At 45.8% G+C, this 27713-nt stretch overlaps 2 protein-coding genes across 4 annotated transcripts in view; one reads left to right on the forward strand and one right to left on the reverse strand.

Annotated features, from left to right (window-relative positions):
* Positions 1 to 22223, forward strand: part of VILL (villin like) — a 43341-nt gene extending 21118 nt beyond the window's left edge. The window contains exons 4-20 of the mRNA XM_030487856.1: positions 2059 to 2255; positions 3360 to 3468; positions 3799 to 3909; positions 5399 to 5598; positions 5686 to 5764; positions 7150 to 7248; positions 9494 to 9647; positions 10676 to 10776; positions 11414 to 11551; positions 12046 to 12204; positions 13081 to 13260; positions 13951 to 14096; positions 14806 to 14950; positions 15642 to 15830; positions 18472 to 18540; positions 19436 to 19693; positions 20972 to 22223. Of these exons, the coding sequence (XP_030343716.1) occupies positions 2059 to 2255; positions 3360 to 3468; positions 3799 to 3909; positions 5399 to 5598; positions 5686 to 5764; positions 7150 to 7248; positions 9494 to 9647; positions 10676 to 10776; positions 11414 to 11551; positions 12046 to 12204; positions 13081 to 13260; positions 13951 to 14096; positions 14806 to 14950; positions 15642 to 15830; positions 18472 to 18540; positions 19436 to 19693; positions 20972 to 21085 (2448 nt within the window). The 3' untranslated portion in view covers positions 21086 to 22223. The remainder of the gene's footprint in view (positions 1 to 2058; positions 2256 to 3359; positions 3469 to 3798; positions 3910 to 5398; positions 5599 to 5685; positions 5765 to 7149; positions 7249 to 9493; positions 9648 to 10675; positions 10777 to 11413; positions 11552 to 12045; positions 12205 to 13080; positions 13261 to 13950; positions 14097 to 14805; positions 14951 to 15641; positions 15831 to 18471; positions 18541 to 19435; positions 19694 to 20971) is intronic.
* A 1685-nt stretch (positions 22224 to 23908) lies between these two features.
* The window catches only part of PLCD1 (phospholipase C delta 1), a 53574-nt gene continuing 49769 nt past the window's right edge, over positions 23909 to 27713 (reverse strand). For all 3 annotated transcript variants that reach the window (XM_030487880.1, XM_030487869.1, XM_030487889.1), the window contains exons 14-15: positions 25802 to 25951; positions 23909 to 25425 (exon numbers count right to left, since the gene is read on the reverse strand). In XM_030487880.1, the coding sequence (XP_030343740.1) occupies positions 25334 to 25425; positions 25802 to 25951 (242 nt within the window). In that variant the 3' untranslated portion in view covers positions 23909 to 25333. The remainder of the gene's footprint in view (positions 25426 to 25801; positions 25952 to 27713) is intronic.

Here is a 27713-nt window from a genome sequence, read left to right on the forward strand (position 1 = left end):
GCTGGCAAACACTGGTTTCTTTGGCAGGCAACTGATACAATCCTTTTTGTTTAGCTCTGACTTGGATCTAAGTACCCTCATTGGTGACAGCATCACTGTGGTTGTGCATGTGCATAACCACCTAATCACGCACCTGCATTTAACGTGGCTGTTGCAGCAATGCTGTATGCTTAGTTAATCAGAAGTCCTGAGGAGCCATCAGCTTAGTTATTCATTAAGACCCTTTATCTTCTAATCAACTGAGTCATGTCCAGATGTGGCAAAATAGCCAGTACATTCCTGGCAAACTAAATCAAGGACTACACTTGCATGGCTTGTGGGAGTCTTTTGGGGATGTGAGAAGTGGCCAAATGGAAGATCTCATTTTCAGCAGATGATGTGGGTTGTGGAGGTGTGCCACCTACTCTGCATCACACAAGCAGCATAGAGGCTCTGCAGCCCTTCTCATGTCCCCATTAGGACACTTCATCTGTCCCACCCAAATTTGGTCCAGACCTACTTGCACCCAGCTGAATCCAGGCTAACCAGAAGCATGAGGAACTTGGGAAGACCAAGTCTACTCTATGGGCAGTGCAAACTGCCTTGTGTCCCCAAAACTCTGTGGAACGATGGTGTTTTGCACTCAGCTCCTATAATTCCTTCCAGACCTCTTCATCTGCATAGAACAATCCAGGGCCCATTGTATTAAAAGAAGTCCATACAGTGGAAACTAGAAACGTTTCCCACTTCCTGGGTCTGAGTGTGCCTCCTGCAACATCTCAGTCAAGAGGCAGCAAAGGCTCCTCTAACGCGCAATAAACAGTTGCACATCTGCTATACCTCAAGCTGGGAAACCAGGCTAGGATAGTGATGCAGAATGAGTCTCCTGCTTTAATTCAGCATTCAGAGCCTTTATGCTACCTTTCAATGCTGAATTGATTTGGTAGTAGCCACCCAAAGACATGCTTAGAGCAGAATAGGGGTGTCCTTGCAAGGAGTTTACTCTAGATACCAGTATAGATTTTGATGCTTGTAGGCTCAATATCTTCTCCAGGTAGAAGAGCTCTTTAATCAGCCCACTACACTCCTTTGCCATGGCAGATGGGAGGGTAAAAACATTTGTCTTTGCATTTTGCATATTCACTAGAGGCTCTCCAAACAAAAATTGTCTGCAGGACAATGGGACTTTAGTAGCAATGTATTAAATGGAGCAATTTTGCCACAAATTATCTGTGCTAGAGGAACTGAGCTGTATTTTATTCCAAGTTCTTCTACTGTGTTTCACTGTGGTATCACTGCACAAAGCAAATAAACAGAACTTAGTGTCAAATCCAGTTTATAAAATGAGCTTTTATTACCTCTCCCAGGTGTCTGTAATAGAGCTTAACACAGTAGGTGCTGAAAAATAACTGGCACAACTCACATAACAATAAGCATACCTCTTCTCAGATCGCTTGTCGCCTCTTTCTAGGCTACTGGGGTTTTCTGTAATAAGACAAATCACAGCATGCACACATAGGCTCTGCTTCATTTGGAGTTATGTCTGTTTTGCAAGTCAGCGGGAATTCAGAGGCGGTTTGTGTTACTATGTAGTGTGATGCGAGAAAGAGAACAGGAAAGAAAGGATAGTATCTCCAGGCAAATAAACAGCAGCGTACATTACATTTTAAAAGGTGATCTATGAGAAGACTCTCCTTTAAGTTTTAATACAAAACTCTACAAAAGTAGAACAGGTTAAACACATTAATTTTTGTAATTGCACAGGTGCTCAGTTTTCCTTGATAACAAGAGTTATAAAAGAATATCAGACAGTAACATCCTTCAGTTCAATTTGTACATAAAACCCATAAATGTTCTCCTGAATAAGGTCCCTGGTTCCAGGTTGAGCTGCCAGTGAGCATCCATCCGGCGAGGGCTCCGTCCTGCCTCCCCTTGCCCAGGAGAAAGGCAGAACTGGGAAAGGCCCTGGGAAAGGGCTCCATTGTTGCTTGGTTTTGCCATGTCTCCCTGGCCAGTGATATTTGAAACATACATATGGGCTGTGTCTTCATTCTGACTCATCTTTCCTGCCTCTTCCAGACCAAAAGAACCTCTCGTGGGTCCGCTGTGGATTTGCATTACTGGATTGGCAAGGATTCATCTCAGGATGAGCAAGGTGCCGCAGCCCTGTATGTCACCCACCTGGACAACGCGCTCGGGGGGAACCCCGTGCAGCACCGGGAAGTGCAGGGACATGAGTCTGAGACCTTCCAAAGCTACTTCCGCAGTGGCATTATGTGAGTAGTGCAAAATACCCTGCAAAGAGGTGGGTCATGGTCCCTGGGGTTTCTCTGCTTCTCTACATCTCAGAGCCACCAATGTTTAAAAAATCTGAAAAATATGGGTAAGCACTGAAGTTGATCAAAATTCAGAAGAAAAATTTCTCATTTTGAAAGAATGATTTATATTCATTAAGTCTGGAACCATGTCATTCTGTTCTACTGGTAATTTTTCCAGATATTTGCAGTAATTTCATCTTAACCTCCCTTTTGTTCATCCTAGGGTCTTCTTTCCTCCCCTTCACACGCTTTAGATAAATATTCCCATTCAGGGCACTTCAGACTAATATCCCCCTTGAAATGCTGACTTGGTTCATACTTGAAGTAATATTCAGGTAGTGGAAGGAAAGCGTGACTCCGAATTTCTGACATTTAAAAAATACTGTTGAATCCAATCCTGTCGTCTTTGCTCACTTTGGGGTCTTTGGAAGGTGACTCCAGTAGCTGTCTTTCAGGACAGCCTTCCTTGGCAATAATCAGCCTAAGTTCCTTGCTTTTAAACAGCTGAAGAAACTTCAGATGAAAACCCATCCTCAGTCAATACCCTATATCCCAGTCTGGCTTTTAATACATCCGTATTGTGCACAATCTACAATCTCTCATGAGTTTCCTCAGGACTTCTGAGACAGAAAATTGGTTTTACCCTCATCTTAAAGATCAGTAAGGGACAATGAAGGACAAAAATTCAGACCTTCAAAACCATGTAGGTTTAGAAGTCTATTTGGAAACCTATCTGCTTCTGAAATCGGTATGAGTTAGACTTCATCTTGGTCTAAACCACATCCCTAAGATTAATCAGGAAGTTTGAGGCAGAATGAGAAATTAAAGCAGGCTCTTTCCACACCTTCACAGGTGGACTAATCACCAGAGAATTCTCCTGTGGATATCTTAAACCGGACCAAATAAATCTAAAGTACTCTGAATCACATGCCTCACTACATTTGCCAGCCTCTTCCAAGCTATAATTTTTTAGTTGTCACCAAAATCTTGAAGTGTTCTCGGAGGATATAGGGGAAGGTGTTTTCTAGCCTGCTGTAACATTTTATTCCTGCTACACAACAGCTACAAGAAGGGAGGAGTGGCTTCAGGATTTAAGCATGTGGAGACCAATATGTACAATATCAAGCGTCTTCTTCATGTCAAGGGGAAGAAGCACGTATCAGCCACAGAGGTAAGAAGAAGAGACCTCTCCCCTTATGGATCATTTCTCCTTGCCTCTCCTCCTACACTCATTTTCAACCAGGTTCACCTGATATAGATGATAGCTCATCTCTGCTCAAGGACCCCTACTACAAGATAGTTTTCAAGACCTCACTTGGGGATTTGGTATTGTCATGAGAGAAGCCATTGGGCTCAGTGAAAAGCTGAGTGCTAGAGAAATGAGCATGTCATTCCAGACCAGTCGATACATGCCCCAGGGGCAAGTTCCAATGGCTGTGACTTGTCTCCTGCAGCACTTGTCCTCCCCGGTTTGCCAAACACTTTCATTTCTTCATGACAGGTAGCACTTTCCTGGGACAGTTTCAATAAGGGTGATGTTTTCTTGCTGGACCTTGGGAAAGTGCTGATTCAGTGGAACGGACCCAGCTGCTGCATTGCTGAGAAGTCCAGAGTGAGTACAGGCAAAAGCCACTTCATTTACTAGTAGTAGTTTTTGATGCCTAGGGAAAAAGATAGAGAAACAGTACTCAGTGTTTGCATGGTGAAAATCCCAGTAAAATCAGCAACACAGAGATGAACGGAGAAAATCATGGTAAATCTTCTACTTGTCCATTTGCTGATGGCAGAGGCCCAAGGAATTTCTTTCTTTCAGTTCAGACCTGGTCTCAGTTTGGGTTTCACAAGTGGCTGTGGGCACATCATTAACTCCGGCTCCAGAGAGGCATCCAGCTCCCTCTGGGGAGGTCCATCTCCATCTCTCTGTGCCCTCTAGTTTGCATGAAATAGGACTACAAAGTCAGTAACACCAGTAGGTTTAGTAGCTGCAGTAACTACACCAGGGGTAGATGAATTTCCTTTCTCTTTTGCAGCATCACAGGAAATTCCAACTTGGTCAGTATGAGACAAGTAGGAACACATAACCCAAGTGTTGATAGGTCAGATCCATAGCTCTTAAGGCACTTTGCAAAGGGGTCATTATTGTTATTTTACTGATAGAAAAAACGAGATACAGAGGTGTAATAAAGCACAACCTATCAATGGGTCATCAGCAAAGTTGGTGGCCAAACTTGTAACCAGTCATTATACATATGAAAAGGTAGGCAGGTCTGCTCTTCACATGCTGTCACCTGATGAGCTACGAGAGGGAGAAGCTTCACAAGGAAGACAGTTTTCCAAGACACAATGGCAAGAGGAGAATATCGAATGGAGAATGGAGAAGAGACAAAGAAACCCCTCAGCGCACAGAGGAGGGAGAGCAGGCAGAGGGGCAGCTGCTGTGAGGAACAGGCCTGGCAATCAAGCAGGTCATTTCCTAGGTCTAACAAAGAGGGGCCCCTTTCAAAGCTATTGTAGCAAGAGTCATGGAAAAACAGAATTCAATGGAAAGTTGATATTTCAGCCTAATCAGTTGCTTGGCATTTCATGCTGCTCTTTTCACAGAAAACGTCCACGTTTTTTGAATACTTGAAACATTTAAACGTAAAAAGTCACCACGGGGCATCCAGGGTCCTGCAGCTCTGCAGCATCCAGCCTTGTCCTCAGCATGTGTGTCTCTCTTCCAGACCATCTCACATGATCATCGGACCTGTTTATAGAGTCATACATAGGCAATGCCTGTTGTGGCTACCACACGCCTGTGCCTTGCGGGAGCAAGCTCCAGTAGCGATTCCAGCTTGGTCAGTATGAGACAAGTAGGAATACATAACCCAGGTGTTGATAGGTCAGATCCAAAATAAGCAACACTTTCGTGAGAGTTAGTTCATAAGCAGGCATTACAGACACATCCACTTTTTTAATAGCTAGGTTTGGAGGACACTAGAAACTTCAGAGAGCTGTGGTAATCTGGCTTGGACTGTTAATGCTCAGTCATTGCTCTAGGTTTGAGGGTCACTGAAATTGTTCTCAACATCAGGATTTACCACCTGCTGATCGTTGTGCAGGGTCTTATGCTGGCTCGCAGCATCAGAGACAGCGAAAGAGGCGGCCGTGCTCAAATTGGCATCATTGACAACGAGAAAGACTCCCCGGACCTCATGCAGATCATGAGGATGGTGCTGGGTGAGAGGCGTGGGGAGCTCCGAGATGCTATTCCGGATACAAAAGCAGATGAGCTACAGAAAGCGAATGTCCGACTATACCAGTAAGTCCGGGAATGTTCCCCAAACCCTGTCCTTTCTCACAGCGAGCACTGTGAAGCCTGACTCTGCTTGATGACTCTGTCTTTCAGCGTCTATGAAAAGGATAATGACCTAGTGGTACAGGAGATAGCCACCCGGCCACTGACACAGGATCTGCTCCAGCATGAGGTGAGAGAAAGCCATCAGCCTTTACAGCGAGAAAAAGATGCTGGGGCTTGCTTTGTTTTCAGCTGAGCACTTGTTTCAATGGGATACCCCATTTCCTGAAAATTAGCAGCCCTTCCATCATACAGATTTATCAGGTGTCATCTGAAAACAGGACAATGTAGCCCTACCACAGCCTCAGTAGTAGCCAGTGGCCTACTACAGCCTCAGTGGCCAGAGGGAGGTGGTGCATTGAAGCTGTTCTAGCAGAAGATGGCAAATTGACCCGCTCAGCCAAGGATGATATTAGCTTGGCAGAGTCAAGCAGAGCTGTGGGCCAGATGGAAAATAAGATGGAAATAAGGCTTCTTAATACCCGATGTTCGGGGATAGCCCTCCACCTGCAGAATTCAGAGCAAATAAATACTCTGCTCACAAAATCATGAGCCACTGCTGTAGCAAGTGGCTGGTCTCAGTGACCCACCCTGGAAGGAGATTACTTACAGACTCTCTGTCCAAAGGCGTTCAGAAAACAAAGGCTTTCCTAATATCCTCGTGGCTAAATTTTGGCAGAGAATTGCTCATCCTTAATTCTCTGCAGGGCAAACGAGCCTATTCCAAGACAGTGTAGTGCTGCAAGGCTCCAGCCCCCTTATTCATGCTGGTGTCAGCCTTGTTAAATCTCAGTTTCCTTTTACAGGAATATGAAGCTTTCATTTTTCTTGTCAAAGTTCAGCCTGAAAAATGAGAAGCTTTTGGTCACACAGTTGTCAGTTTGAAGCACCAGCTTTCTGCAGTGGAGACAGGCTGCTTGGCAGCCATCTCGTCCCCTTTGGGTTCAGGATTCTGCTGTGTTTCACAATGATGCAACACTTCTAGCTCCAGATTGGGAACACAGAATAGTCATGCAGAAGATGTCTAACTGACTTTTCCTGCTCCTTTAGTAGCAGATTTGGCATAAATAAGCACCACCATCAGCAGTGCTGAAGCACAGGAGGCTGAGGATTATATTTCAGCGCTTCTCCTCCAGCCTTTTGGAGCTGGTGTTTGTTGGTTTGGGAACATCTCTTACGAGATGGTAATGGCCAGTTTTGAGCGATGCCTAAGAAAAATATATATTTTAACTCATTACGGTTAAAGGTCAGCTCCCTGGGTCAGGTGTGCTTGCAAAGTCAACATACCCATGAACCCCTGCACTCTAGGGTTGATGGTAGTTGTGGTCCATTTATGAACCATCCTCTGTTGCCTTGCGAATGATTGTACCAGGGTTCAAGCTCTGTAAGGCAAGGAAATGAGCTAAACCTAAATCTAATCTGAATCTTCAAGAAGGATCCAACCTGAGTAGGCTACAAATGAAGACCTTTGCCTGCGTGGAGTTTTTTACATCTGTTTTTTCTGTTTCACCTCAGGACTGCTATATTTTAGACCAAGGTGGTTTTAAGATTTATGTCTGGAGAGGAAAAGCCTCCAGCCTGGAAGAGAAAAAAGCAGCCTTCACTCGAGCTGTGGTGAGTTGTAATATAGTGCAAACAATGTCATGGGAGGTTAACTAAGTGCTAATCTAGATCTGACCGCTAATTACAATTAAGTGTAGGTCTTGAGGAGCTGGCCTGCATAATAACAGAGAGAGAAGTTGCACATCTAAGCAAGGCATGATGACGCAAACACAAAATTGCTAGTCAGCAAATAGCACTAGAACAAAGACCTGCCATTAAAACTAGGAGGAAATTTATAAAAAAAATGAAGTATAAAAGAAAATACTTTGTTACTCAGTAAATGGTGGACTGCTGGCATTGTTGATTGGACAGAGAGTATCAGCAGGGTCAAGATGGGATTAGACAAATTCATAGTCAACAGGTCCATAAACAGATATTAAAGGGGCTCTTATATTGTCTCTAACATCCATGACCCAATATGGTGGATGCTGAGGAGAGTGAAGGGATCAAACTGAAGCCAGCCACCAAGCTCATGTGTGCCCACTAAACAGCATGTCTTAATGCCACTGTTCCAGGCAGCATGGACCACTGCTTTGGCCCTGAAAGCATCTCTTATGTTCCCAACCAAAGGTAACACCTTGGACAAGTCAGTGAGGAACTTGATTATCTGGGCTTTCTGTAAAAGCCAGACCTTTAATGTAGGTGCTACAGGCCTCAACCACAAGTCCATTATAAGCAACAGGTTGTTTTCACACCACCAATGGGCCTGGGCCCAGGTTCTGTGAATTTGAAGATGATGCAAGGCTCTTCCACTGGGTAGAAGGAGATCTGTAATTAACTGCCATTAATTCAGATTGGCAAACCTGAGGCAAGACCAGGATTCATGTTAAGATAGAGCACACTATCATAATGCCCTGGTGCTCCTCCAGATGAGCTACCATGAAGTTATTTTCTGGCAGAACATGCCTCAATGCTTAGTTTCATAAAATTTAGCCTCAAGGGAGCCTGAATGAGAAAGGCATTTGGTTGGTTTTTTACAAGTTGACATGTTGAAGTGAAGGCTACAAGGGAACACGGCTTTTAATTCAGTTACTCACTTACATGGAGACCATAAAGAGCCTCATTTTCCATGAGATCTTACTAGGATATACTGAACTTCAGTGGCCCCACCTTCAGCAGTGTCTTACCTGGAGACATCCAGCTTCAATACCAGTTGCACCTATTGTCTCAGAGAAGAAAAGCTTAGAAAAACTTTGCCTTAAAACTTATCTTGCAGTGCTCCTTTCAAAAGCTCAGCTCAGATGCTTTTTATTAGGCAATCAGCTCTTCAAATTCTGGCCCTGAGCTACACACGTAGAACAAAAGATATCTCTTTTTTTCAGTGCAGCAGGTGGGAGGGATGGGAGGACCATCTGCTCTGCTTCTCCCTGGAGGTAGTGTGTGGCTGCAGTATTTACAGCAGAAGATGAATGCTCAGAAGCCCACAATCAGGCTCCTTCCCTGAACCATGACTGTCAGTGCTGAACCTCCAGGTCATCCCGGGGCCTGCTGAGATAAATATAAGAGCAGTTCCCAGAACTGAACCATGACTTTGGGGTTGTGGCAGAACACAGATAATTTTCTTCCAGGCACCTCTGTTGAAGTAGTCTTTTAACTCAATAGTAGCTCTATTGTGAAGAAATAATTTGCTTTTAGGAGGAAAAAAGTTTTAAAAAAAGCAGAGATTTGTGAGAATTTAGTCCCTTCAGAACAGACATCATAATCTAGGGTACTTAGCTGACTCCATCCCTTCACTACATTGGCATGCATGCTCTCTATCATAATACAAGGAGATCAGTCTTCCTGTTTTAGAAAGGGACAAAATGTTTGGAAAAAAGCAAAAAACTGAACTAGGCTCTTGGGTCATGGGTACACCCTATCACTGCTCCCTCCGCTTCACTCCTAGATCCACCACTAGAAGCCATTTACAGAGATATCTGAGATAGAGGAGGAGGCTTTTCGTGAGACCCACTGAGTGAGATTTTCTTCAAGACTAAGGTGCTATGTAGAGATGAAGTTTAGGATCCAAATGACCAGCCTCTAGGAACAGGGTTAAGTCCCCTAAATTCAGAAATAAACATGGCTACTACAGTGAGAGCTTGTAAACACATCCATTTATAAGTCTGAATGCAAATCTTGGGGTGAATCCTGTCCTTGGTCATGACACTGTGTTCAGTGGGGAATGTTCGCTCTTTGGGATGCTTCAGGTCCACATCCCTCTTCATGTCTGTAAAAAGCTTGGTGCATCCACACTAATGTCCTTTTTCAAACCCACTAGGGTTTTATCCAAGCCAAAGGCTATCCTTCATCCATCAACATTGAAGTGATCAATGATGGAGCAGAGTCAGCCATGTTTAAACAGCTTTTCCAGAGGTGGACAGAAAAGGACGAAACACAAGGACTGGGCAAAATCTACACTACTGGCAAAATCGGTGAGCATGTTTGTCCTGGATTTGGCTTTCCTACCTGTCCTAAGCAACAGCTGAGGAAACATCTTTCGTATTAACTGTCTCCTGCCTTCAGTGTTTTGAAAATCTAGTGCACATGCTTCCCATGCCTTGTACTTTCCACCTTCTTCAGTAGGTGCAAAGGATTCAGGAACTGAAAAACATTGGGAACTGCTGAGGCTTCTTATATGAACCAAACTACCACTTAATCCAAATGTAAATGTTGGCAGAAGATCACTCTGGTCTGAAACTTTGTATGCAAAATTTCACACTTTCAGAACTTCTTTATAAAGGACTAATGCTAAACCTAATGAGGAAGTGTTAAACAACATTCTGCTTTCATTTACACTGGCATCCACCCAAGACCCTCCTGACGTCAATGGAATTATTCTGTATTTACACCAGGTGTAAACGGTACCTTGATTTATCACACTGCTGAAGTGAATATTACAATGCATTAACCCCAAAAAGTAAACAATACCAAAGAGAGAGAACTTGATGAATGATGGGATGGTGACAGAGATGCTGAATGTCTCCATCAATAATAGTTTGAGAGATGCAAATCTCTTTCGCTTGCAAGTTCTCGCTTTTTTCTCCGCCTCTGTCTCTTTCTGCTGTCCATAAATACTCTCTCCCTTTATCATAAGCTGGAAAAATGTAGCCATTTTATTTCTGAAAGCAACATTTTGGAAGTAATGAAATATGTATAGATTTGGAAAACAATTATGAATTTTCAGTCAGGAGACAACTAATATTTTTACTAGCCAATCATCGCTGGAATGTGCATATGGCCAGTTGCCAACCTGTAACAGGTCAATACTGGAGCGTGTGAGCTCTTGCATAGTCCAAAATCAATATTAGCTTACTGGTGGCAAGACTGGCTTCTTGCAACTGTAGACCAGGTTTTTCCTCACATGTAAAACAATCATGTGCGTGTGTGAGGGTGATGCAGGGGGGTTGTATGTTATTGTGCATTCACTGGGTTCTTGTTTTTACTCTGCTGGTGCATGCAGCCAAGGTGGAGCAGGTGAAGTTTGACACCACTCAGCTCCATGCCAGACCAGAGCTAGCTGCTGAGCAGAGAATGGCAGATGATGCCTCCGGGGAGATAGAGGTGAGAGAGCTCCTTTTGCTGGCAGAGGATGCAATAATCAGCATTTCACACAGAGCAGCTGTATGGAGCTGTGGTGCTGTGCCCACCTACCCTTCCCAAGGAAGCACAGCTGCAGCCAGAGCAAAGTGCTTGTGAACTCTAATGCATCAGTTACAGTAGCTCAGGGGCATTTCTCCTCCAACAGTGGAGCAAAGCAGCCACCATGAGGACTCCTTTCCTGCCATGCATGTGCGTCATGAGACTGATACAGTCAACCTGCTTCTCACTCTCTCTGTTTAGGCCATATCAACCAAACCTATAGAGCAGAAGTCCCTCTTCCATTCTTGTGGCCTCCCATGGAAGATGGAGCTGGTTGGGAGAGGGGTGGTGGGGCTGAGAGGGAGCTGGAGGCTGCTCCTCCTTGAGGACCACTGACTGCTGAAAATCCATTAATGGCACATGTATTGTGACAGTCACTGGAGAAAACTGACTTTGTCAGCAAGCACTTAGTCAAGCTGGGGGAACTGGCATCCAGGAGAGAGAGGAAGGGTTGTCTTTCCAGCTGAAGACCTGAACTTCAGTGGTCTGCTAGCAAAGGGGCTGTGCTCTGTTTTCACATTGACTACACTGCTGCTCACCAGAATGTTTCTTTCACTAGGTGTGGAGGATTGAGGACTTGCAAATGCAGCCAGTGAATCCCAAGACATACGGGCAGTTCTACGGAGGTGATTGCTACCTGGTCCTGTACACCTACCTGAGATCAGGCAGGCCTCACTATGTCCTTTACATGTGGCAGGTAGGTCAAACAGAAGCAGTGTTTATGTCTTCTGTAAGACTAAAATTGAAAGAAGCAATTGCACAAAACAATCCCAACCTAAGCATCCAGAAGAACTCAGATACCCTTTGCTCCTCAGCTGTCCATTGCAAATATCCCAAGCTGGCATCAGACTGAGAGCCAGCAGTGTCAGACAGAAAAAGTGAAGGATTATGGGGCTTACAGTGCTGAGGTCAAACTTTGCAGCCTTTCAGGGAGCCATGGGAGTATATAAATATCTCTGCTTTCCTTTTTAAAGCATTTTTTCCTCTCCTGGAACATGGAGAGAAGCTTTGAAAATGGGATGCTGAAGTCTCCAAAACCAGGATGCAAGTGAAATTTAAACATCTGGAAGTTTTAACTTTGATCTCATGATATTATATGCAGAGCTTCGGATTGGCAAGGTTTTACACTGTGCAGAGCTTTACACTCCTCCTCTTATCACATTGCATGTGACATCTCTCTCTCTTCCCCAGGGCCGCCATGCCTCTGTGGATGAAATCACTGCCTGTGCCCTCAATGCCATCGAGCTGGACAAGAAGCACGGGGATGAGGCTGTGCAGGTGCGCGTGACAATGGGCAAGGAGCCCGCACACTTCCTGGCCATCTTCAAGGGCAAGCTGATCATTTACGAGGTAATGCGGCTTTGTGTGCACGGGCAATGGGAGGTGCAAACACCAGCGATGGCTTGGCAGTTAGAATGGAAATAGTCCAGAAAAACGGGCTGATATTTAGGAAAGGACGCTGGCAGGCCTGCATGGGCTGACAGATGGAAGCAGTGGAACATTTCTACTACTTCCCAAGTGGCCTGAACACCATATGTGTAAACACAGTCCTGGACTGATCCAAACTCAGCTGTCCACCTCTGAGCTCCAGCGTTAATGTGTGATGTTCTTTACAACTCTATCCCAAAATATTTTGCAGAGTTATAAGGAGACAATCATTCTGTGAATTACAAAGAACACTATCCAAGAAAGGATATGCAAAATAGCCTACAAACAGTTACATGATTTGAATTTTCCCCTCCTGAATTTTGTCACATTAACTACTAACCCACTTCACTTGCTGCAGTGGCTGCTGACATCTGTGGTGGAGACATTGCAAATGGCTGGGGAAGAGGGGGATTGCCCTCAGCTCTCATCGTTGGTCCCACCATACAGTTTCCGTGGCAGATGTTCAGTAAGCCGAGCACAGCTGCCTTGCCCAGTCTACATGGCAAATGCTTTGCAGGCACTAAGATCTGCTCACATAGAACTTGAGCATCTTGATGGGAGCTGGTCAAGGCTCAGAGTAATCAGGGAGAAAAGTGGAAGTTATGCCATGTGAGTTTTATTCTGACGTGAAACCAGAAGGTATTTGGATTTCCTCACCTGTTCTGTGCAGGACCATGTTCCATCATTACAGCAATGTAGAGGGCTGTGAGCCCAAAACTCTTCCTCAGATCAGTTGCACTCTGGGTTCGCGTGTCCTCCTCACCTCTCAGTGCCATCCTTTCCTCTGTTTCCTTGCAGGGTGGCACAAGCCGGGCTCAGAAAAGCACACCTGAGCCGGCAGTCCGCCTCTTCCAGGTGAGAGGCACAGATGAGATGAACACAAAGGCCACAGAGGTGCCAGCCAGGGCCTCCTCGCTCAATTCCAATGATGTCTTCCTGCTGACGACCAGTCAAGTCTGCTACCTGTGGTGTGGGAAGGTGAGACTGCAGGGGGTCCAGGGGAAGAAGCTGAAAGGAGCCAAAACTGCTGATGTGGGGCTTGAGTCTCCTACCTCCACTGAGCTGTGAAGGTGTATCCTTGGGCAGGCAGCCCCTTAATTTCAATGGAGGAAGATGCACCCTGGAGAAGGCTCCATCTGTGGAGGATTAGCAGTAATACAGCCCTCTCTCTACAGCTGAATGAAGCACCCCAGGTTTTTACAACATTCCAGCTGTAACAAATTATCCAGGTTTAGAGCACATTCATGTATCGTGTTTTATTTTCAGGATGAGATGATAGATGAAACCAAAGCAGAAGTGATGCCCAGAGAAGTTGCAGAGGCCCCATCATTTCAAGTGTTCTGGGCCAGGCTGGATAGGGCTTTAAGCAGCCTGATCTAGTGAAAGATGTCCCTGCTCATGGCAGAGAGATTGAAGCAGATGATCTTTAAAGGTCCCTTACAAGCCAAACCTTTCCATAAGTTTTGTCCTAGATGCCATTGGCTGCACCGTATGTCCCTTCAAGGACTAGAAATGTATTCTGAGTGACCAGCTTAGATGAGACGCTCAAAAGCATTCCAGCAGGTCTAAAACTCTCCGGAAGAGGGTAGGACCAAGCCAGCTTTTCCCCACAGATAAGTTTTGCCAATCTATCCCTAACTCCACCTCAATCTTATGTCCCAAACACAGGGATGCAGTGGAGATGAGAGGGAGATGGCAAAAATGGTAGCTGACATCGTTTCCAAACGGGACAAGCACACCATTTTGGAAGGACAAGAGCCAGCAGAGTTCTGGGAAGCCTTGGGTGGCAAAGCACCTTACGCCTGTGAAAAGAGGTAAAAGTGACCTGCTTGTTCCTCTAGGCTTTGCCAGGCAACATTAAGCAAGGGATCAGAACTTTGCAGGAAGGTGAGTAAGCACTTTGATACTGTGTCCTCACTAAAGGGAGCACAAAGTCAGAATATCACCAAAAGCTTGGTCAGAAACCACATTGAGATGTCTCTTTCCTAGGTTTTGGGTCAGGTCTTCTGTGAAGTAGGAGCTGCAGATCCAAACCCTGCAGAAAAGAGTGTGCTACATCCTCCTTTCCCACAGTAAATCCATCCCATAGCTTGCCATAAGGACTACATGAACCACGTGCTCCATTTCCAGTCATTATTAGCTTTATGGGAAGCCCCAGAAGATTCATGAAACTAAACCTGCTTTTGAACAACCTGGATTTCCCCAGCCCTCTGGGCAGGTGATGGGTTCCTTTGCAATCAAATAATATGATGTGGCTTTTACCTGACATCATCTCATGCACAATGAGAGAAGGGTTCTGCTTTTGCCCTTTTTGGGTGGAATGAAAAGTTACCTTTAAACGCTGTTAAAATGGACTGAGAATCCCCTGAGACCTCACATTGCTGACTTTCATGCCCTCAGATGAGTGTTGCCATATTCCCACCTCTTCCATCAAGGTCATGACAAGTACAGGCAGGGTCCTGCAGTAAACCGTGGGGGTAAACATCTCTCTTGTTTTTTCTTTCCCTGCCATGCATGAGGAAGGTTTCAAGAGCAGATCACACAGTACCAGCCTCGCCTCTTCGAGTGCTCCAACCAGACGGGTCGATTCATCATGACAGAGGTGGTGGGCTTCTGCCAGGAAGACTTGGATGAAGATGATGTCATGCTGCTAGACACATGGGAAGAGGTCAGCACAGACTCCCCCTCTCTTTCTCCCCAGACACACTTTCAGGCAGATTATGGCTCAATTGGTTTGAATCCGTCATTCAGTGTGAAACCAAGGGCAATATGCCTTCTGTCCCATCTCCAAACCCTTTGTGGTGCTTGGTCAGACAAGCAGGCATATGTCCAGTCCTTCTCACCCAGGTACAAAACACCTGAGTGAGTGAGGTATCATTGTTCGTCTTGCTTCAGAAAGGAGGAAACTGAGACACCTGGTCCATGCCCTGCTGAAGGTGAGAAGAGCTGGACCTGTTCCAGTCTTTGCCAGCTCCTACAAGGGGGGTGGGGGCACCTGGAAGTGCTCCCCTTCATTTCCTAGCACCAATGGTGACAATGTGCTTTAGGCTATTGAAAAATGTCTCGGGGGGGCGGTGTGTGTGTGTGCTTCCTGAGTTGGAGTTTAGGCCAATGCAAGGATGGGGTTTAGCTACCTTGAAATGTTCAAGAGCTGTCTCCCGAAATATTTATACTTTATGACGGTCTCAAAAGCAAAATATTTCTTGGCTGGGAGTAAATCTGGGATCATAATCCCAGAGAATTATTGGGAAACAACATTTTTACTGTTATCTGTGCTCCAGTTGGCAGGGGAGAATAAACAGTAGCGTCTGCACAGGTCCCAACTACTCACTGAGTTTCAACACCTTCTCTCCTTGCAGATTTTCCTTTGGGTTGGCAAAACCTCCAGTGCATACGAGAGGAATGAGGCAATTGCCTCAGCTAAGGAGTATCTCAAGACCCACCCGGCAGGGAGAGACTTGGCAACTCCGATAATACTGGTGAAGCAAGGCTATGAACCCCTCAACTTCACAGGGTGGTTCAATGCTTGGGACCCCTACAAATGGAGTGTAAGTTGCTAGAAAAGCCCTGCGGTGTGCACACGTGCTTAGGGGTGATTAAAGGGTGTTATTGTCAGTGAACATATCCCTGATGGTGCATGCAGTAAAACCTCGCTATGACGTCTTGTCAGCCTGGGGTTGTTCAGTCTGGAGAATAGAAGGCTTCAGGGAGAGCTTAGAGCAGCTTTCAGTGCCTAAAGGGACTGACAAGAAAGCTGGAGAGGGACTTACGGCAAGGGCCTGTAGGGACAGGACAAGGGGGAACGGCTTTAAACTGGCAGAGGGGAGATTTAGGTTACATATTAGGAAGAAGTTCTTCACTGTGAGGGTGGTGAGGCCCTGGCACAGGTTGCCCAGAGAAGCTGTGGCTGCCCCATCCCTGGCAGTGTTCAAGGCCAGGTTGGACGGGGCTTGGAGCAACCTGCTCTAGTGGAAGGTGTCCCTGCCTATGGCAGGGGGTTGGAACTGGATGAGCTGTAAGGTCCCTTCCAACCCAAACCATTCTGTGATGCTATGTCCTGACCTTCATGGCTTCCTGGTGCTGCTACCTGAGCAGCTTTTACTCCTTCACCAGCAAAAACTACGTGCTTGGTGAAACTCAGATTTCTGTAAATATTAAGTAAATGTGCTTGAATTCACAATATTCGCATTTTTATTTTAAAAAATATTAGGTTCCAAGTCAGGTTTGTGATTTCAGCCAAAAATGGGTTGGGGCTGCTAGTAGTAAAATCTTCAGAGTGAAAACAGAAGCACCCCAGATCATACAAAAAAATTAAAAAAAAAAAAAAAAAAATTTATTTTTCAAGATGCAGCCACAGAAAAAAATTTATGACCCAGCTTTAAGGGCAAACTCTGGTTAAATGAAAGATGCAAGCAGGCAGGTCTCATGCTCAGGTTTGCAGACTGCCCATCAGAGCCCAGAAGCTCCTGAGCAAGGTCACCCTTAGCCCTCACATACATACAAGCCTTTTTCTCAAAAGTGATTTACAAATACCAGCTCTTTGCTATGTAGAAATGGAAACCTACCCCTGGAGATGCCTGGGATGAAGCAGGCTTTCTCTCCTCTTTCAAATACATGGGCTTCAAATCATTTCAGGAGTATAATGTGGAGATTTGCTTGTGTGGCCAGTGCAAAAGGCTGTCAGGACCCAGCCTCCAACCCTGGTTGGGCATAGTGTGGCTGAACTGAGGAAGGAGCGATGCACTTAAATCCATGCAGACCACGCACCAGCCGGTCCAGCCAGCCTGGGGACTGTGCTGCAGCACAGAATGTATCGGGAATAAAGGACAATCCTGGACTGGCTTTGGTGGCTGACAGAGCCAGAGTAGTGGTTCATACAGACAGCCAGGTGGAAGCAATGGTGCCAGGCTGTGAACCTAAATTCCTGCCACCTGATGGCACTGATGTAAGCGACTTAAATGAAAAAGGCAGATGATGGGCAGTTGGATAATGCTCAGCTCCCTGATGGTGTATTCCCAGAGCCTTTCGAAGTGGGCTGCCACTGATTGTCCCTTCTCTCTCCTGGTGTTTTCAATGAACATCAGTGGTCAAACAGTTCACAAGTAATCCCATTTTCTAGTTGCCCAGAGGGCTGCGAGTGAAGTCCCATGCTGGATCCTGCAGATGGGGCAGCCAGGGCAACAGCACAAAGGTCCTCAGGGGACTCCACACTGCAGTAAAACTCATAAGAGATATTTTATTTCCCCTACCTGGGTTTGCATTGTCTTTCTTTGCAACCAATGTGGTGGTAGAGAGCCTGTCTTTACAGCCAGATTTGGACAGATAAGACAGCAACTCCCAGAGCAACGACCCTTAAAACAATGTTGATGCTCAGAACAAAGGTCAAAACTTGGGGTTTTTTTTTCTGAGGAACTGCTGAAAAACAAGGATACAGCTCATAAAATATGTGCCTCTAAAAATATCCCCTGTAGGCAGCTTCAGCAACTACAGACAAGCAATCCAAACTGTTGACATCCCAGAAACATCTGGTGTGTGTGTTCATTGCTCAGTTTTGGGTCTAAATCTGTTTGCTCTGCAGCCCATGTGTTTATGTTGTTTTTTTCTTGTTGGGGAACTTTGTTGGATGATTCTGTTAAGAACTGACATCTCCTGGCTGCTTAGGAAAACACAGTCAAGAGCTCTGCCAATGTATTTAGTCTATTCCTTTTTCAGGAAATAAAAGGTAGCTGGTAATACATGACACCAAATTATAAGAAGTCAGGGATTGAGGCTTTGAAAAAATCTATTGCTTTAGCTAAATGTATTAGGCAAGGGAGAAAAAGGAAAATAATTTTATCCCAAATTTTCATCTGTTACAAGATTCATTTAAAATTTAAAATATGTAAATCCAGCATTACATATGTTTTCATTTGCTTTCTCCTCTCTGAAGTCTTTAAATTTCCTGGTTTTACCTGTTATTGTTCAACTGCAAAGGCTAAAGTCCATTTGTTTCTTTGTTTTCAAGTGAAAGCTCAGATTTTGGCAGAGTCTTCTGATTCCAGGAGCTGGGGCTTGCAGGAGGCACCAGCTGGCACCTCAATGGGCACCACTGGGCTTTAAAATTCATGTGATCTCCTGACCCTGTTAGAGAACAGGAGCATGTAATAACTAAAGATGGCCCGTGCTTCTTAAATCTCTCTTAACCTTTAGGATGGCAAGTCCTATGAGGAGATGAAGAACAGCTTAGGAGACATGTCGGCTATATCCGAGATCAAAGTGGTGAGTTGCTTCTTGACTGTATGGGTGGGAAACACCTGGGTTTATAACCACCACCGTGTCCCCCAGCCTGTTCACACAAAGGAGAGGACATAATGATCAGAGCAGGCATGGGGACCTCAGGCTGTCAGGATCAGAGCTGTGCTCCTCTGTGGAAAGCAGAGGGAGATGTGATTAATAGCCCATAAATATACCCAGATCTCCTGGGTCTTTTCCAGGCCTGTGCAGAGGCATCTGTGAGGAGGAGACTGGCCAGCTGTTTCCTAAGCTACACATGTGAATAAAAGTGTGTGCAGCTATGAGAGTGAGCAGTTAAATGTTGTATGAGTAGTTTGCAGTGGCCGGACACCTGAAACCCCAGACAAGGGGCCTCTGGTCAAGAATGACATACCCAATGTGAGATACAGAGCACAGAGGAAAGAAGATCCCAACAGTCCAAAATACGACTGTTATACGAGATCAATTCTGCCCTGGCAAAGGGCAGGAAGAAGGCTGTAAGGAAGCAGCAGGGGCTTTGAATGAGGAGAGGTGGCATATCAGGGAGGAGTATGCAGGTAGTTTAGAAGTTTTAGACATGGTAGACACCTAATCTCACCTTCTGCCCTCCCACATACACCTTCCCTGCTGTTATCTTGAAAAGAATGAGACTAGTGTAAATAGCTTCAGTTATATCCAAGGGCTCTTACCAGTGCTGTGTTTTTAGCAGTCCTAACATGAAGGTGTAACATTGATGGAGGCACTGAACTAATGTCTTAGTTCAGACATTCTCCTTGCTGCTTTGGAATAACAGGCCAGAAACAATCCTCCCAACCCCGACAGAGAGAGAGAGATCCTGGGATAACCCCCAACTTTATGTGCCAGAGCTTCTTGTCTTGATATGCTTTCCTCCATTTGGCAGGACCTTAACAACATCAGCCTGAACAAGAAAACCCTCAGCATGACCAACTTGGCAGGTTCAAATATGGCAAATGCTTCTCCAGAGTATAAATCACACTTCAACCACGATGACAGCAACAGCTACAGCAATAGCAGCAACTACAACAGTAACAGCAGCCCTTCTCTGGTGCCCAATGGTGAAGGAATTTATTCTCGAGAGGTGCTGATGAACAGGGCGGTCGATGAACTTCCAGAAGGCGTGGATCCCACTAAAAAAGAGGTGATAGCATTGCTGGTTTGATACCTTTGTAGCTTAACCTGGCACTTAGTCATTGGCTAAGTGCACTAGTACTTTAGACTAGTAAGTCCTGCTTCAGACTCAAGGAGATACTAACTAGACACATAGGTCTCATCAAAAAGTGAGAGCTTCCTTCATGCGAGAGGAAACTGTGGTAATTTTACTGTAGCCTAAGTGTTTCTAATTTTTTTATGGCAGAAAAATTAATTTGAAGTAGTCATTTAAAAAACATATTTTCTTCTGGTAGAGTTTTATTTTGCTACCCAGCCTCTGTCCTTGGAGGGACAGAGAATCCAAAGGACAGTTCCCACAAGACAAGGTGACACAGCTGAGACTGAAGCTAGGATTTGCATTTTGCTTGGGCTGTGGCTGTTTTAGTTTTCATTTGAAACTCCTTCCAGAAGGGATCTTTTCTCTTCTTTTTTTTTTTTTTTTTTTTTTTTCAGAAAGCTTGTATTTCAGCAAATCCCACCCAGGGACAGGGAGGAATGCCAGATCAGATTTCTGATCAGCCCAAGGATTTCGGCAATGACTGTAGCCGACGGGAGGGACACAAGGGGTTGATTCCCTCTCCTCTCTACAACCCATGTTTGGCTGATCTGTCTTGCCCCAACAGAGCTGGCAAAGGCCAACCCCTTCAGCCAGAGAGCTGATCCACAGCTGGACCAGCAGCTCTGCCCCACGGCAATGCCTATGGTTGTATTTCAGCTGGGCCGTACGTGAGTGCTATCTTCTGCGCAAAATGCCAGGGAAAATGCAACTTCTGTTTCCCACAGGGTCTTTCTCAGTATCACTGATGAGACTGCTATCTACAAACCTTTCTGTCTTTCCAACAATGGGAGTGAACATTTCCAGTGGAATATTTGGGGGGAGGGACTGAGCAAGGGAGCGAATGCTTTCACTGTGAATCACTGCCTAAGAAACCACCCACAACTTTGGCTAGCAGAACTTCTCCTGTGCACCAGGAATTGTCCTGGCCTCAGTATGATTAGTGGAGACCAAATTCCAGCCAGAGCATGCTAAGCCCTCAAAACCAGATCATCCCTTTGGGCTGGTGGGCTTTTATTCCCCTGGTGCTCTGGGAACTGGGATGAGGAACAGTTGCTGGGATGTTCCATTTCCCACCACAAGGACAGGAGCTGTTGGCCTAGAGTCAGAGGTCAGCAGTGGCACAGTGAGGAGGGGATGCATCTGCCTGGGGTGTCCCAGCCTCTGCAAAAGCCAAAGCTGACCTCTCCTTGCTCTCTCCTCCCACTGCAGTACTATCTCTCTGATGCTGATTTCTACGATATCTTTGGGAAGTCCAAGGACGAGTTCTACCAGATGCCCAAATGGAAGCAGCAGAATGAGAAGAAGCAGTATGGACTCTTCTGAGACCGCAGGGGCCGTCCGGCATCCAGTGACTCTGGGACCAAACCTTGCCCTCTTCGGAGCTGCAAGGAAGAAGTACAGACATTTGCTCAATGAACCCAACTCAACATCTCAATCAGGCCCAGCTCCAAAGCAGTTATTCCAGCAGCCACTGTTCAGGGGATGGCTCCTTTCTCCCACAAACCCTGAACCCAAGGAGGCAAAACCTTTTGCAGGATCGACTTTGCAGGATGATTTTGCCTCTTTTTGACACTTTATTGCTGATAGCTATGAAGACAAGTGTTTGTCACACAATCGTATTGTAACCTCTTCTTTCCTCTCCCTTTTGCAAATTGCCACATGCACAAGGTCATGATCTTCCTTCATTTGTAGAAATTTAAAATTATGCAAGACAAAGGCCACTTGCAGCTGCTATGTGAATTCTGGGTTGGGAGAGGAGGGGGCCGCCCTAGGAGGATAGAGGGACAGCCTTGAGGTCAGGAGAAAGGTAATGGATTAGCCAGATGTCTGATGGTGTAGCCCATGGAGTGACACCAGATGGTTCTGACCCTTCTCACCTTGCAGAAAGACTATTCACCAAAGAACAGCAAGAATCAGTTGTAGACTGAAATGCATAGCCCAGTGCAGGTAAAACAAACAAGAACCTGGCTTGGAAAAAAAAAACCCAAACCACTTATTAAGAGTATATTTATTAGGTGATCCTCTTCAAAAGGATGATGAGACTAAGGGCTAGACACAGCTGTTGGTTTTGACTGCCAGACAAGACTGTCTATTTTTCTCTCATTCAGACAGCATCTCCAATCTTGCCCGTCCTCCCTGAGCACAACCAGGTGAACCTAAGAGTCCACCTGCCCACAGGCTTGGGAAAGCCAGGAGGGTTTGAGGTATGACCTGAGGCAGAGTGTGTCCCACTGAGGGTTTTATCAGGGCTCCATTTCTGTGATGAGCGCTCATTCTACACTGCGAGCTGACCCTGACCAGGGAGGGCAAGGAGAAATGTGAGCCATCAGTGACTAAGGGATACAGCTATAAACTAAAAGAAGAAACACATATGTTTAAAAACTCAGAAGATGTGGTTTTGCAGCTTTACTTCATTTCCAACCTGATCAGTGATTGCAAATAAACAGCCAGCAGCAGTGCTGTAAGTGTCTTTGATCAGCATGTGGGGTAGGATGGCAGTAGGTAAAAGCTCTGCAGGGCCACAGATCCTTCCAACACCTGGTCTTTAATAGAATCTGGGATTTTTTTTAAAAGTAAAAAACAAACCGAGGAGGTTTTGGAACCCATCTGTTCCCGAACACCATAGCCAGGACCATTTGTCTCCCCATGTCCATGCACCCTGCTGCTGAAGCCCCACGATGCCCATGAAACCAGGACCTGCCAAAACCTTTGCAGGTGATGGGGTATTCTGGACAGATCTGTGTGTTTAAGAATTGGTAGTCATTTCAAATAAGCCACCACCCTAACATTACCTCCATTCTCCTGCCACCACTTATCTTATTTCTGCTTGAGGGTTCAGCCAAAACCCATTGAATCCTACACCTCAGCCCATGCAGAACAAGGTAAGAGTCAGAGACACAAATCAGCCAAATTATGTGCATGATTGCTCCTGTTGTGTCCGCACTAGATACAATCACTGCACATTATCCCTATTTGAGCCTCTATTGCCACTGCTGGAAGCAACAATATTTGCATCATACTGCTGCGGCATGCTCCTGCCGGCTCCCAAATTAAAGAATTGCTTGTGCTCCTCCATAAGATGCATCAATGCCACCTATCAGCCCTGGGTGTGGGACTAATGAGCATCATGCTATCAAGCGAAGACCAGCAGAAATACAGTCAGATTATGGAGATCAGGCTAGTTTGCTACAAGTGGCTTTAATTCCTGCTGCCACAATGCTCACCAACACCTGAGAGGAGCACTTCTGCCAGGACTTGGAAACCAGCATGGGATTTTACAGATAATAGATCCTTCTGGTATTTGGGCCTGTTGTAAACTGCTCCTTCTCTCCTCTTCTCATTGGGAGAGTTGTTTTTACTCTCTGCCTCTGATTTCTAAAGGAAAGCTTCTCACCCACATTCTCCTTTTCATCCCACTTGCTGCTTTTGCTGTGGTGTCTGGTAGGTCATGTCCTGTTTGTGCTGCTCTTTACACCAGAGATCTTACTTATAGTGAGACTCCAGCACTTCCTAATCTGCTCAGAGATGAGGTCCCACGATAACAGCAGGGACCATGTTCCTTCCTCTGGGGAGAGAGGAGACCTTGCAGCATTGTCCATCGTGCTCTGGTCCATTCCATCTCCATCTATCTCAGCTACTTTCCCACCTGGCTCCAGTAGTTTTCCCCAAGCTGTGCCTACCTGTTGAGGGATGTTCTCTCTTCCCACCAATCTTGTCTACTTTTATGTACGTGCACAACAAGCAGACTAACTCCTGGCCTCTCTGTGTCGTTTATACAAACCCACTCTGGCCCTGGACAGTGTGGTCCTGCCCCTGCATCTTTCCACTCTTCTGTTCCCCACTTCTCTGGTACTGGCCACAGCAGGCAGGTGAGGGCTGGTTTAGCTCAATAATCCACTGAATCCACTGCAACACCAAAACCACAAAAAATTTGTTCTCCACTAGCTCAGCAGGTTAATCTGACTCACCCTGAGTTGGAGTCAAGGATGCTTCTGTCTTGGCCTTCAAATGGGTCTCCTGATACAAATGCCCCATACCAGTGGTGAGCTGAAAGAGAGCCCATGTCACTGCAGGACACCCTGTTCGGCCTTAGTGGCTTCTGCCGCTCTTGAACTCTTGGTTGTTAATTCAATATGAGCCTTTGAGTTGTGGGTATAATTCACATTTAATCTGGCAATGTTTTACAACATCACACAATATTGTAGTGAAGAGGAAACTTCAATGTGTCCAGCAAGGATTACTGTAGCATAACAAACTCCAGGTAGGACTAACTGAAACTCAGTTTTGCTGTGGGCCCAAGGACTACTAAATCCAGGCTATTTTGGACTCAGAAATAGGTGGGGGAGTGGAATCGGTTTAAAGGGACATTAACCTCTTTGGTAGTAGCCCATCCTCTCCACTGCTGGGCATGAAAAACCCCAGAAAGACGGATAGCTTGAAGAATTTATGCAGGTCTATCTCCAACTTCATGTGTGTTGATTTCAAGTAAGACGAAGCAAATAGTGACAAGTAATTGGACTTTTCCAGGTTGTTTTAATAGTCTAACATACTGTTAGTAACATAGTTGGCACTTCAAAATATATATTATTTTATTTCAACAATATTCCCTTAACTTTGTACTTGAAGAAAAATAACTTGTTGCCATAAATACTGTGTTGCTGTTCAAAACACTCTTGTCTGTCTGTGCTAGGTTACCTCTACAGTGCAAGTGGACAGGGTAACATTTACAACAGCTCCTACCGCCACTTCCTCTGTGTTAAAAAATGACGTTCTTCTATAAAAACACAAAGAAAGTAAGTTCTACTGCATTTTAAAAAAAGCCCTACTGTCAGTTGAGCATATTTCCACTGACACTGACAAAAAACATTCTCTGAGGTCCCTTTGAGCGGCTTTCGCTTTGGGTTAGAGGGAGTTCTGCTGTTCGGCAGCTTCTTTCTCCTTCAGAGGACCAGAGCCAGGCTGCGAATGCAAAGCGCCCTGGCCGAGAGCCAGGCACACAGGCAGCATAGTGTTCATGTATTTTTTATTACAATACAAAAGGAAAGCCGAGTTATATAACGTGGGCCTTTGTAGCGCAGCTTTCTTTTTAAATCTGTAACAGCAAAGAGGAGAATCGCGTCCCCGTTTAAGACTTCATATGGTGAAACACGGCTGACATCTGAAGCTGCAAGAAGTCACCTGGCATCTGGCCACTGATTTCAGTGGTCGGGGGGACATTTTCTTGCACAGATGTTTTGTCCAGATATCTGACCAAACCCAACCCAAGAGCTGTATTTTGCTAAAAACAAGTCCCTATCCTCTCATTAAAAGCAAAATTTAAAAATCACACACTAAGTGAACTAAAACCACAGCTGGATTGGTCGAACAGGTACAAATCTCAACAGCAGCATCAGGATGTTTCCAGCACACAGAAGGGAGAAGGTTGATGGCTATCTCTTATCAGGGATCCTGTGGAGCACCGTGGGCTGCTCCAGAGAATGTGCTGGGGATTTGACAGGACCCTGACATTCACATGCTGAATTCCTTCCAAGTCCATAACGACGTTCACTCTGCCCTGAAAGAGCTGAGCTGCTAATCACAGTCCTCAATATTGATGTACACAAAGAGGGTGGAGGAGGAGTACGGGTCTCCATTCTTGGTGAGAAGATGGATGTGGCGGTAACCTGGAAGCAGAGACACAGATGGAAAGTGCCCTTTAGTCCGGCTGGAAAAATATTTGGTAGCATTTGCCAAGACTCTGCAAAAACAGCTCCTCCCTGTCTCAGAGCATTTTGCTCCCAGTACCCCACAGAACAGGTAGGTCTGAGAGGCATCGGTCTAAGCATTGGCAACATATCAGGCCCAAGGCCACTGGTGACAAGGGGATCCCTTCCCCAGAGACAGTGTTAACAGCTGCCCGATAAACCATTTATCATCTTCCCCCTCCCCAGAGAGTGGAACCTGTTCTAACCTGAGGTATGATGGATATGGATAACTCCTCTAGGCCACTGGAGCTTCCCAAAGACTCACTGTTGTGAGGAACAGGGAGTAGGGCCTTACCTTGCTTCAGACTAGTGAAGGGAAGGGTGTACTGCCCGATGAAGTCATTCTTGGTTGACATGTCAAAGTCTTCCACCACAAACCGGACCAGGGCAAGTGCAGGGATCTCTATGTCAAACGTAAACTCTTCATCCCATTTTGGGTTAAAGCCTGGGCAACATAGGCACGGATGACAGTCAGAACTTCTCACAAACAAACAAGGAAGGAAGCAAGAGATGCTCACAAGCAAGGATGGCGGTCAGAAATGCTTGCAAATGGACGGAGACTTTGCCTGACTGACGCCAAAGGTCATAGAAGATGCTGAGAGCACTGTTCCCAGCCCTGATACTGATTTGCTACCTGGTATTAATAAATCTTTCAGCTCAGGCTGCTCACTTCAGACCTCAGCATCACAGTCCCTGAAGGCAGCAAGAAGCAGGAGGGAGGTCAGCTCAACTCTGCTCTACAGGCTCTCACTGTCTGATACATGGATGTCTCTGGTTGCCACTGGACCATCTACAAATTTTTGCAGCCCTAAACCAGGGGAGAGCAGAAAGGAGAGCTGTGCCTTTGTGTTGCAACAGCCTCACTGAGTGCTGCGGTACACCCAGCTGTCACCACTTGGTGCCTCCGTTTCCCTACCTGCAAGAAAGGTTAATGATTACAAAAGCATCATCAAGTCTATGGACAAAATTATTTCTGTCTCCCTGTGTAAAGACAGTGTCTGAGACAGCCAGACTAGCCCTACTTCTGTTACGGATAAGGATCTTGTGGTCCGGACTCACAATGCAAATAAAACCAGAGACCACCACATCAGATGGAAGATGAAGAGCAAGCTCAATGCTCTCTCTCCGGGTCACAGTGGGTGCTCTTTGCAGTTTCAATAAACCACTCCCCGGAAACAAACAGGAGGAGAGGACACCCTGTTTGAAATCCTGCTGGCACTGGCCCAACAGCAGCAAAATGTCAGCTGTTCATAAAGGATTTGTGGTTGATTCTGCAGGAAGCAGGGATCTTTCAGCTGGCTCTGAAGGTGCTGACATGGGCTGTGGACAGTCCCACAGCAAAATACCTGTGCTGGTGCACTTTATTTGGACTTTCTTATGGTTAAATTAATTGGACTGTTCAGAAAACACACATCTGCTCCAGACCCCCTTCATCCTTGGGGAAAAAACAGTGTTGCTGATCCCATCGGAGCAGAAATCATGAAAGTCAAGGGAAAGTCATTGGCCCTAGGACAGTAGGTTTCACTGTACTGATGTCTGGGGAGGATTTTCAACCCATCTCAGAGCCTTGGTGGGATGCTCAGAGCTGCTGAGCCAGCAGGTTTCCACATCTTCTCGAGTTCCACAGCTGCTCTCCTGTGACCTGATCTATGCCCACAGCCCCTGCTTCAGTCCCACCAACACAGACTCATAGAATGATGGAATCATTTAGGTTGGAAAAGACCCTTAAGATCAAGTCCAACCACGAAACATCAAACTAGGTTTGCTGCTGAAGCAAGTTCACATATCTGAAGCCTCAGGCCACGAAATGTAGCCTTTGTTGCAGCTGCCTCTTTCCAAAATTGATGTTTTCGTTGTTTAATTCACTTTCCATTGAGCAGCACTCCCTCCAGCATCACCCCAGCATCACTCCAGTATCACTCCAGCCAGCCACAGGCTGGCTGTGGGGCCGGGTGTGCTGAGCAGCCCTAAGGAACAGGCCTGGCAGGTCTGAAACATTCCCTATGCAGCTTTCACTCAGGGCAATATAAAAATGATTGTAGGTAATGGAAATGGCCATGAGCTTCAGGAGCCAGGCCAGATTTACTCAAACAGGAAAGAGGAAAAGGGAAACATTGTTAGCAGGGAGGAAAATGTGCATTGGCTTTCTAGCACTTGGCTCTTACTTCGTGGAGAAAAGCAGTGTGCATGTGTACCTGTGTTTTTGT

This window comes from Strigops habroptila, chromosome 1 (assembly GCF_004027225.2).
Source record: "Strigops habroptila isolate Jane chromosome 1, bStrHab1.2.pri, whole genome shotgun sequence".
Taxonomy (NCBI): Eukaryota; Metazoa; Chordata; class Aves; order Psittaciformes; family Psittacidae; genus Strigops; species Strigops habroptila.